This window comes from Lynx canadensis, chromosome B1 (assembly GCF_007474595.2).
Source record: "Lynx canadensis isolate LIC74 chromosome B1, mLynCan4.pri.v2, whole genome shotgun sequence".
NCBI classification, from domain to species: Eukaryota; Metazoa; Chordata; class Mammalia; order Carnivora; family Felidae; genus Lynx; species Lynx canadensis.
Genome location: NC_044306.2, coordinates 122,201,483 through 122,213,532, shown reverse-complemented (window position 1 = coordinate 122,213,532; position 12,050 = coordinate 122,201,483). Strand labels below are relative to the sequence as shown.

At 42.7% G+C, this 12,050-nt stretch overlaps 1 protein-coding gene across 1 annotated transcript; it reads right to left on the bottom strand.

Moving 5' to 3' along the window:
- Positions 1–534: 534 nt before the first annotated feature.
- On the bottom strand, positions 535–5,244 carry DDIT4L (DNA damage inducible transcript 4 like). Its single transcript, XM_030313361.1, has 3 exons — positions 5,067–5,244; positions 4,622–4,761; positions 535–2,763 (listed from the first exon to the last, which is right to left on the bottom strand). Exons 2-3 carry the CDS (start codon positions 4,710–4,712, stop codon positions 2,273–2,275), a joined length of 582 nt encoding a protein of 193 aa, XP_030169221.1. The 5' UTR covers positions 4,713–4,761; positions 5,067–5,244; the 3' UTR covers positions 535–2,272.
- Positions 5,245–12,050: the final 6,806 nt, after the last annotated feature.

Sequence of the window (12,050 nt, the reverse complement as noted above, 5' to 3'; positions counted from 1 at the left end):
GCTTAGTCGGTTAAGTGACCGACTTCGGCTCAGATCTTGATCTCACGGTTCGTGGGTTTGAGCCCCACACAGGGCTCTGTGCTGTCAGCTGAGAGCCTGGAGCCTGCTTCAGATTCTGTCTCTCTCTCTCTCTCTCTCTCTGCCTCTCCCCTGCTCACACTCTAGCTCTCTCTCAAAAAATAAACATTGAAAAGAAAGATATGTTCAAATGGAATAAACTAGTGAAAATGAAAATATACACTGATCTTACAATTTGATATAGACACAGTTGATACAGTTTTGGCTTGTAAAAATGTGGTTGCCAAAGGAACTCAAATTATTAGTGTTTTTCTATAAAAATGATCATAATTGAAAAATCATGAAGCAAATCACTATTGATACATAAGCACATGTGATAAATATAATTGGACTATTACAATGAAGGGTACAAAGAGCCTTTGCCAAAAAGGAGTAATTGTTTGGTCATCCTCCCTTAAATATTGTCAGATATATTTTCAAGCGATTATTGTTATCAACTCATTAAAGACAACAGGATTAAAAATATATGAAGCTTTATTGTCAAAAATAGACAAACTTTAATTTCCTTGAACAGGAATATTAATTTCAGACTCTCCATAAGCCATCAACCATTTCATGAGCACAAAAGACATGAGTCAATGACAAATGACAACTGTTAGTGGAAGAAGGACAGCGGTTCTACATCCACACCTGAGAAGCCATGCGCAAGGAATCACAGTGACCTTTGCAGCCCTAAACAATAACAGACATGCAAACAAGGTTGACTTATCTTGGCCCAGTCCTATAAAGATCAGCTTTGTGGTATCTTTCCAAACAGGAAGAGTTTGATTTGTTAGACCGCTTGCTGATTTGAATAGTTAAGTTTTAGGTCACTTATGGGATCAGCCGCGCCTGCTTTTGAGTAACGCCAGGATGAAGACATTTGTCCCTAGGAGCCTGGCCTCAGTTATGTAAAGCAGTACTAATAATTTGGGTGGGAGACCTGAATAAACTCCTTATAGGTGACTTCGGGCAAAAATGTGAGGGTCTTGCTGAATTGAATACCACAGTGGGGAGGCTACACTCTAAGATTAAACAAGGATGGCTAGTGATCTAGCACGTTGGAATAAGAAAAAAACCAGGTCTTTCTTGTTCTCCAGGGACGGGTATCCAAGGCTGAAGAAACCTGGTTAGCTAGACCATGATTTTCATTCTCTAGTCCGTACTATAAAGCAGATATCCAAAGACAAAGCGGACTTAATAGGCTCATCTCGATAATGAAAAGTGGTAGCATGTACGTATCTCCTTTGAAGATTCAGGTTAAGGAGAGACACTTCGGTTCCCAGGAGAAGCCAGGGCCAGATAACACCGACACAGTGAGAGGCTTCGTCTGAGGTTAAGCATACGTAATAATGAAAAGAAGCTACATTATCAAGCAAATGAGAAAGGAAGTGGATCTGGGAACTCACTTCACGTCCCCATACACATTCACCAGTGGAGGAGTAATCAACTAGATGCCAAAAAAATCAGTTCAACACTTTCCACTTTTCGAGTTGAAAAATAACGGTCAATAAATACTTGAACACTAGAAAAAGGGAGCCTGTAGCGTATCATATCTAAAACAACACCGTGGTGACTGAAATGACAATACGGCACTTTTCGCTGCCTCTTGGAAACAGAAGCACAGACAGGATGCAAAGAAACGGAAGGAGCTCTGTTCTTGATGTGACACTGCCTATTCACTCCTGCACGGGGTTAACTTTTAATTAAGTTCGCCCACTACATTCTACCCTCCAGTCTAGGCACCCTTCATATTTGAGTTGGGGCAGGAAACTGGTGTGGGCCGCTGGAAGTTTTGATAGGTTAAGCATCATTACGTTTCTGTGACTGAAAGGATCACTGTGGAAACATATAGAAAAAAAGCCATATGAAAATCAAACTAGGCACAGTTGGTTTACAGTCTCTTTAGCAAGACTACCTGGAAAAAGTGAGGCCACACGGAAAACTAAAGTGGATTGCTTCTTTTATTCCATGCCATTTTGTGAAAACATGTGATACAGGAAGAGAATGTACGCTTTCTCGGGTCCTTTCTCAAAGGCCATGAAATCAATCAGCTTTTTAGTTGGGTTGCTGTCAACGTGGAGGCATGGAAGGGAGATGACTCAGTGTGGGGTTTCTCGTTGAGAGCAGGCAGGGTGACTACAAATGACTCTCAGGGGGCAGCTGTGCAGTTTTATTATCCAATCGTAAGAAGGAGCTTTAAAATGTTTCCTCCTCAGCACTCCTCAATGACTGTTGTTCCAATCAAGGAGTAAAGCTTTTTCTTAACGAGGCGGAATCCTGAACTCAGGATCAGAGTCCGCCTGAGGCCAGATGAGAAGCGACCTCGGCTGAAGAAAAAGTCCCTGAAGCTAGTCCATGAGCAGTTCTCCTGCTTAAAGACAAGTGTGAGCTCAAAAGTGGGCACCACGCTCGAATCACACACAATCTTATCCAGCTTTTTACATACGTTTTCAATTTCCAAGTTCACGTGCATAACACAGCCTCGCAGGCCACAGGGCTCAGTGGAGGAAAGCCGCAGGACATCTTGAGCGATTCTCTGGGTCAGTTTCTCAGGGACAAGGACTCTTGAGCAACCAAGTTTGGTTTGCTTTGATTTGGACAGACAGTTTTCCAGCATTTTCACCAAACTCTGGCAAGTCGTCTCCTCAAATATCACCTCGTTGAGGTTGGGTTCAGGAACAACATAATCCCAGTAGTCAAAATCTGCAGAAAACATTAAGTTCAAGGTGAAAGAAAGAAACACACCAGGATAACAACATTGGTGACTTCTATCTATCTACTATGTCTACCTGTTGCTAGTGTTTGTTTGGGAGTCCGGAGACTTCACTTTGCTGTTAACTAGCTGGGTAACCCAGCAAGTCACTGAACGTGACTTGAGATTGGAACGTGACTGAGACTGGAAATTCATCTATGGGATAAAGGTTTTGATAAATAGGGCATAACCTTTTTTTTTTTTTTTTATACTTACATGTGTATACACACACAAGCTTACAGATTGTCTCAAAAATCCATATATGGTTATCTGAGAACACCAGTGATTTTTTCTTTCTTGCTCCCTCACTTGCTCTGAGGGTTTTCTAATTTTGTTTTACAGAGAACACACATTACCTCTGGAATAAAAATGGTTATAATTTTTTTTTTTTTGTTTTGATGGACTGTTACTTTCTAAGATTATATGTGTTTGTTCTTGTAAAACACAGAAGTTTTGCTCCTGTTCCTTAGTGATGAACTTGAGATGAACTTACTGAGTTACATTAAATATTGAATTTGTGTCTTTCTTTCAAAGTCTCTACTGGAATGGTCTGCAGATCCCAATTTTAGCTTCAACCACTCTGATTAAAAATTGCTCAAAGGAAAGACCTTTGAGGTTCACGAGGATATTTATAACTGGCTGGGTAGTTTTCGTAGCCAAGCAAAACAAAACAGTCCTAGGAAAATAAAATTAGATTTGCTCAAAGGAAAAGAGATACTCTGCATTTGGTCACCTACTACCTTCCAAATTAATCCTACCACTTGGCAGGTTGCCACACCACACACACACACACACACACACACACACACACACAGTCAAGTGAGCATGGCTCCTCTCCCTAGGCATACTTCACCTTCATTGACTCCTGCCTTTTCCTCTCTCCACATCATGCATTCAGTTAGATCATTTTTTTTTATAACTAAATGAAACAAATATGCTCCTAATTAGAAGGCTCCCTATTTTACCTATATTGAAGATAGAGAATTTTAGAGCTTTGGCCTATAAAATTAGGTCATCAACCACTTTGCCTTCTAAATGAGGAAGACCCAAAGATCTTAGGCAATTTGTCTATGCCTCACAGTTCCTTAGTGCCAGGACAGTATGTTAACCTAGAAACTGCTGCTTAAAACTGCAAATGAAAATGTGTCCTGCACCACCGCTGTTTTAAAATTTCCTTTCGGCATTAAAAACAGAAGACTGAGTGTATGTACAAATAGAATACTACTCGGCAATCAAAAGGAACGCATACTGATCTAAGCCACAACATTAAAGGATCTCCACATCACTAGGTTGCCGGGAAGGAATCAGTTGTAAAAGTGTATATTACATGATTCCATTTGCATGAAACTGTAGACGCGAAACTAATTTATGGAGACAAAAACCAGATCATTGTTTCTCTGGGGACAAGGGAGGGCCAGAGTGGAGAACTGATGGCAAATGGGTACATGAGAATTTAAGGGGAGGGGTGATGGCAGGGGTTCTAAGGGTGAACATATTTGTTAAAACACAAAACTGTACACTTAAAATTCGCCGTAACTTCACAACCCCATAAGGAATCTAGATAACTTTTAATCCCAAACAGCCTGTTGGCCGCAAACTAGACCATGCAGCCTTCGGTTATTTTATTTTTTGCTGCTTTTGTTTCTCACTACCATGAACAGAAGGTGCTAGAAAGTTTGGGAAGGAGTCTTTTCAGATGGATTTTGTCGTGCTCCGACATCAAGGAAAGGGGTGCCACCGCCCGCCCATCTCTTCTATCCAGGGGCTTCGACTCTGGAGTAGAGAGAGGCGAGCAGCTGGGAAACTCACTGTTCAGCAGGCTCCCCGGGTGGAAGCCATGGTCCAGCAACTCTGAAATGCTGCCCGGGTTCTTACTGCTCAAACTGCCAGTTGCAACCATGGTCAACGGCTCCGTTTCCCTCGCGGGGCGGAACGGCCTTTCCGGGGCTCTGGAAAAAGAAGGCAACAAGGGCAGATTTGCAAAAGGAGGCAAGACGTGCAGAGGCTTCTAAAATGCCCTGCGTCCCCGAAGCAAACTAGCCGAGCCAGTCATTTTCCAAAGGGGAGGGACCGGCCTCCGCAACTCCAGTTTACAGAGTCCCGGGAGTGGAGAGGCCGGCTACAGCCAAAACCTAAAACGAATTCAAAGTTAGCAAAACTTGGAGCCAACCTGCCCCGCGGGGCTCACCCCTGCGCCCGGAACTGTAGAGCCCTCCGGCCCTGCTCCCTCCCCCAAGGCCTCAGCCTCGCTCACCTGCCTGGGGTTCCCTGGGGCTGGCGCGCTCGCCGGCTGAGCTGCGGGGTAAACGGAGGCAGGCACTCTCCTCCTCTCTCGGAGGCTCAGGGACCTGCAGACCCGAGCAGCGATCGGCCCCAAGCCCACGTAGCACCCGCTCCGACGAGCAGCATAGCCCCTAGGGCCGCGAGCACTTTATAGGCCCAGCCTTCTCACCCAGGCGCGGCCCGCCCACCTGCACCACCCCTCTGCGGCCCTGCGCCCCGCCCTTCCCGGGGTCGGTTCGCAATTCAACCCTGACTCTTGCAGCAGCCCAAGGGGAGCCGCTAGGAAGTTGAGGATAAGCTCGCAGCAGGGTAGACACCTGCTGTTTCCTGGGTGGGCCGCAGGTCACCGAGTCCGCAATTCCCGGTGCACGACTCTCCAAAAACTGACCACTCCCCTTCCACCACTAACTCGGATTCTTTGGCGCGACCCCACCCCCAGCGCGCGCGCACACTCTCGTGCTGCCTGTGCCCTGTTCAGATTCTGTCCCGGGCGGCTGGAGGCTTTCCGCCCTTTCCGTCCATTGCCGTGGCTCGAGGCTTTGCTGTGTCATACTGAACACTTTGCTTATGTCTGCTTGGATGTTCAGCGAGCGTCATTTATGCACTTAGCTTAGGCCTCCAACCAAGTCAACTGTACTCGGTGTAGGTCCCAGGTTTCTACCTCCTCCCCTTCGGGCCGCGGTCAGATCTAGTTTGCCTCTTCCGCTTCGGAGGCTCTCCAGCATTTTCGGAAGGGCTTCATCTTCCACTGAGCTCCCGGCACCCTTCCTGCGGTTTCATCCATGACTAATGCGTTTTCTCCGCGAGAAGGGTGAACCTGGGACTCTTCTAATTAGACCTGGCTCCAGAGCGCCGGGAGCTTGAATGAAGGGGAGTTTGCCAACAGAACTAAAAGCAAAACCATTAGTGGGACTTTAGCGGCTTCTTCCACCCTCCTGATCGTCAGGAGCGATTGTCATTCCCAGAGGCAGACATATCTGGCGAGCCCTGTTAGGGGGAGAAACCCGGTCTCGGGCAGCCTTGAAGGGGCTTGGGCGATGGAGATAACGGAGTTTTAGAACCTGCTAGGTAGGAATAATCCGTGTGTGGCTTGCTGCTCATTTCCCGAACCGAGCGCACCGAGAGACACAGGAGTCGCGCAGAGTCAACCTGCTCGCACAACCCATGAGCAGGAGACCAAACATTATGTTTTCTTTCAAAGTCACTAAGCCACCCTTTCCCTGCTTTGATGTGCAGCAGGAGGTGATCTGTTCCGAGTGGTCACTCCCAAAGAGGGTGGTGGGTCAGGAGAGGCGAGGGAGGGGATGCCTAGAGGGAAGACTTTCTACCAGTAGGAGGTTCTAGTGTTGGCTCCAGGTCTGGGATTATGTGTACGAGGATCTGTAGGTTAGGGCCTTGAAAAGCAGATTCGGCTGTCCAGGCTAAAAACTCTCAGTAAGAAAAACAACAACAGAAGGGGTAAGGAGGGTGTGATAAACAGTTCAGTGGGAGGACACTGGGAGGCAGAGCAGCAGAAATTAAAGCCAGCTTGACAGTCCATTTTTAACTCGACTCCGGCAGCTGCACTGCCTGAAGGTCAGGCCAGCCAAGGAAGGAGATGCTGATAGGCTGGTCTTTGAAAGCAGATTTCCACATCTATTTCAATAACAGAAAAGTGGGAAACAAACAAACCCATTTAAGCCCATTAAAAAGCAGTTTCAGTGGCTAGTATGTTCAGGACCAATAGATGGGTTCCTGCTCCCGTCCCCCGCCCCCCGCAGGTGCCCAGCAATCTGCCGGGTGGAGGAGAGGACAAAAGGCAGAACCTCCTTTCCTTATCTCGGTGGCAATATTAATGAAGCTGCCTCTTACCTGCCTCCAAGGAGAGTTATTCGGATTAATATAATGAGTGGTCTGAACCTACACCAATGAAATAAAGAAATCACCCATTTCATTTCCCTTAGGGTATTTAGGCAAAACTCATAAATTAAGTACTCCCAAAGGCCAGAGAGATTATTGGGCTTTCTAGAACATCCCGGTTACTCTCGGCTCACCCCACTAACTGAAATTTTGCAAAGCCCTTCGGGATTTTACTGCAAAAAATAATTTACCTATGTACAAAAGACTGAATGATATTCTTTCTGGCTGAATGGGCCTAGCTTTTGGGAATTATAGGGCATAAGGAATGACTGATGTGGAATACATACTTGGGAGAATTAGTGGAGATTGTCCCTTTTCATTGACTTAAAGGGTAAAACATTAATTCTGTCACCAGTTTGCATCTTTGTAGGGTTATATAAAAGACTTGATTTTTAAAAATGAATCATAGAATGGAATTTGGAAAAACTAAGGGCCATTATAGTCTTGTCAAGAGATGACACGCTTAGTCTATTAATTTTTAAGTTTTGTGGATATAGTTAATGCTAACTGAAGGTTCATCACATGGGTGTACCTCAGGTGTATGAGGTAGTGATGAAGTACATTTCATTGCTATTTTGTTATAGCCTCTCTAAACTGTAAAAATAGTTTATGAGGGTGCTTACTGGAAATAATAGTTGAATATGAAGAGAAATCTAATTGGTTAAATAATTTGATTGCCTTTCGTAAACCAGTGTAATATAACAAAGTACCAAAATCATAAGTAAGGCTTTCAAAAAAATTTTTTTTAATTTTTTTTTTAACATTTACTTATTTTTGAGACAGAGAGAGACAGAGCATGAACGGGGGAGGGTCAGAGAGAGGGAGACACAGAATCTGAAGCAGGCTCCAGGCTCCAAGCTGTCAGCACAGAGCCCGACGCGGGGCTCGAACTCATGGACTACGAGATCGTGACCTGAGCCGAAGTCGGCCGCTCAACCGACTGAGTCACCCAGGCGCCCCTCAAAAATTTCTTTTTTAAGTTTGCTTATTTATTTCTTGCTGAGAGAGAGCACAAGCTGGGGAGAGGCAGAGAGAGAGAGAGAGAGAGAGAGAGAATCTGAAGCTGACTCCAGTACAGAGCTGGATGTACAGCTGAGCTGTCAGTACAGAGCCCGATGTGGGGCCTGAACCCAGACCATGAGATAATGACCTGAGCTGAAGTCAGGTGCTTAACCGACTGAGCCACCCAGGTGCCTCCCCCATAAGTAAGGCCTTTAACTTAAGCATGCTTTTTTATTACTATGATCTACTCATCTACCTTCTTACAAAAAACAAAAATAGTGGTCACATGTGGCAACAGTATATTCATCTGATGTATGTACAAATATTGAAGTTCCATGCCCCTGTCCTGTCTAAATATAGTATTCATAATATTATTGCTTACATCAAGTATAAATTCAGATAATCAGGGATACTGCAAAAGAAAAACAAATATGGTGCTTTAATATAGTATTCTAGGGAATACTGGTGTCTTGTGCATTCATGATGTGGAGTGTTGAATATTTATTACATGTTTTACCGGCCATTTTTTTCTCTTTATCCAGTATGAGCCATTTTTCTTGAGCTCTTATTAATATATTTACATCCAATACACTGCTTATATCATTTCATAAACTATGACATCAGAGGAAAAATGACTGGGTTTCTTAAACTGTACGATGGATTCAGGGAGGATTTATAGGACATAGAAGTCCCTTAGCAAGCTCTTAAGACTTTGTTGTGAGATTAAAAGAGAAACCCTTATCATCAATGCTAAATATTATCTCATTTTTATGAAGAAATCTGAGATCTTTAAGTGCACACTATCTCTGGCTTTCCTTGGTTATGCTAAAATTGTGAATCTAGTACTCATAAGAAGTTTTAGAACAGGGTCTGGTACATAGCAAGTGCTTAATGAGTGATAGCTATTATTATTGCAATTGTTGTTCTGAAATTGTAGTTCTCTGTTTAATGCAGCAAGCACTAATGGGGCTAAATGGGATTGGAGAAGTATTGTTAAAACAGCAAAATTTATTGTCTTTCCTGTTTGCAGGAAATATGGAAAATACTTGGCACTGATTGGGAAAGACTTTAAAAAATATATTTTTATTCATTTGTGAGAGACACAGAGAGACAGAGCATGAGCTGGGGAAGGACAGAGAGAGCGGAAGACGCAGAATCCGAAGCAGGCTGCAGGCTCTGAGCTGTCAGTACAGAGCCTGAAGCCGGGCTCAAACTCACAAACCATGAGATCATGATCTGAGCTAAAGTCAGATGCTTAACTGACTGAGCCACCGAGGAAGCCCGGGAAAGACTTTTTTAAAATTCTGGTACATGCATAACTATATGGGGGGAGCAGGAAGGAGATCTCTCAATGATACATAAGAAAATAATACAGGTACAAAGTTGTCTTGGTGCAAAATACAGAGTTATTATGTACTAACTTTCTTATCTAGGAAATGGTTTTCTGGAAAAAAAATAGGGATTTCAAATAATCGATTTTCAAATTTTCAAGATATGTATGATCCTCTGTTAACATTGTGGATGAGATATTTCATTGTCTTTGAGGGTGCTCCAGCCAATAAAATTTCAGTTTAATGATGAAATATACAATGAGATAGTCTACAGAATAACAAGAGATTTTCCATTAAGTAAGGTAATGTGAAGACTTATTTAGTATAAGACAAAAAAAGGCCCAATAAAAAATAATACATAATATCTGCTGCTAAAAGCTGAGAGAATCTTCCAGTAGCAGAAGGCATTGCCTTTCTAAATTCAAGCAGAGAAATGGTTACCATAGTGACTTATCTCTTGAAATAGTTGTATGATTTTTTTCCTTTTCATAAACAATGTTATGTATTATCTCTCTTTAAATAGAAAAAGCTGATATGTTTAAATACACACAGTCCCTGCTTTTCCTTAACCACACAAAGATTTGTAATTCGGGAGCCCATGTAAGAGAATGTCAGGTAGGAACATGGAGAAGATCCTTGACACTTTTCTAGGAATACCCCTTAAAACTTTTTCAAGTTCCAGATCTGGGAATACCACCATGGCATATCATTCCTCTGGAATTCTTATGTGCACAACGATAAGAAAGGAAAATAAAGCTATGTTTTTGTGTAGATGCTGGTCCTTCATTGGTCCCCCTCCCTGACCAGCCAAGTGTCTTAGTCTGGTGGCCAAGCTTTGCACAGCTTTTGTCATTCACATTTGTGTCCCAGAAAAGTTACACATTGCTTCATGACATAAACCTGTGGGGTTGCACAAGAATTAAATCCAAGAATGCCCACATGTGGACTAGATAGAGAAATATGCAGAGTAGTCTTTAGAATGGGTCTGACCGCCATTCTGCAGATATAAAGAACATTGGTGTTAAAAAGCTTGACAGGCAGAGATTCTGTTTTTTTATCTTCATGGTGTAGTGGTTAGACATATGGACCGTGGGGCCTGACTGCCTACCTTCATATCCCAACAATGACACTAATTGGTGTATAAACTTTGATAAGGTACTTAACATTTCTGTGTCTCCATTTCTACCTTTAAAATGGGAATGATAATAACTGTACTATATGCAGGGTCATCAGGGGAGATTAAATTAGTATATGTGTTCAAGGGTGTTTTTAAAAGTGTTTCTTTTGTACATATTCATTCATTGGCCAATTCACCTTCAGTAGGTTCTTATTGAGTGTTAATTTTCTGTTAGGCACTGAGAATACAACAGAGTCCCTGTTCCCCAGAGAGATTATAGTTTAGAAAGGAATGTAGGCAAATCAATACGAGGTCACAATTATTGTGATGACTTAGGCAGCGCTACAGGCAGCTATGGTGGCATAATGGTATAAGCACTATCATATTTTGAAGAAAGGTTTATGGCCTTGCCTCTCAGTGTGTTTCATGGACCAGTAGCGTGAACATCTTTCAGGAGCTTGTAAGAAATGCAGAACATCAGTCAGTGCTTAACCCAACTGAAACAGAATCGGCGTTTTGAAAAGATCCCTAGGTGATTCATATTGTATGCAATTAAAATTTGAGAAGCGTGCATTAAAAAAGGGAGAAAACCAGTCAGAGCATCTAAGCATTTGTAAAAGTTATTCTAGGCCAATTCATTTAAAAAAATGTATTGAGTTCCTACTTTATGCAAAGCATGGCCTTGACGAAAGGTGGATTTCTAGCTGGGCAAGTGTTTGCTGATTGTCCATAGCTGCAGTCAGACATAATGGCCCTAAGGAATCTAGTCAGTCCTGTGTGGTTTTTAGCCCTTGGGCCTGGCTCAAAAAATCATGCACAGCTATGTGAAAACAGTCCGATTTTCCAAGTAGACGGTATTACCTAAAAATAAAATCCTGTTTAATAAACTTGAGACACTATCAAACTGTAAATTGTTTCAACCTTGTTGAAATGGAAGCCAATTATGTAACATATGGAACGGGCTTACTTTGTGAAATGTATTTAAAATGATCACTCTGTGGAATGTTGTGTTTGGAAACAACAAATTTGGAAGGAAGGGCATAATACAGAAAGATACATGTCTTATTACTTCCGAATTTACTGGAGAGGGTAAATATAGTTAAGCAAGTATTCATCTCTTCTGCTCTGATTATATCATAAAATATACTTTAAAACATTGACTTGGCTTTTTGAAATATTGTGCGGGCAATTGAGAACTATTTTTATGGATGATATATATATTATGGTGGAGGCTGTAAATTATAAATTGCTGAAGCAGTCTTTCGGGAGATGTCAGCAGGGCTGTAAGCACGCTGAAGTGCATTCAGTTGTGTGATATTATTGATGCATCATATCTAAGCTGAGCAATAAGTGGTACTTAAAAATTAATGTATAGTGATGCATAATTACCTTTGCAGTGGGTCTAGATGTCCATATACTAAACACAAAAAGAAGTACCCGCCTCTGTGTGCATAGCAGAGCAGGAACCTTAATGATTCGACTTTAGGCTCCTACGCAACCAGCTTCAGATTCTGGCTTTGACAAGTAGACATTGTGCAATTCACTGAAATCCTTTGAATTTCAGCTTCCTCACTTAGAATATGGAAGGTTCAATGGAACAATGAAT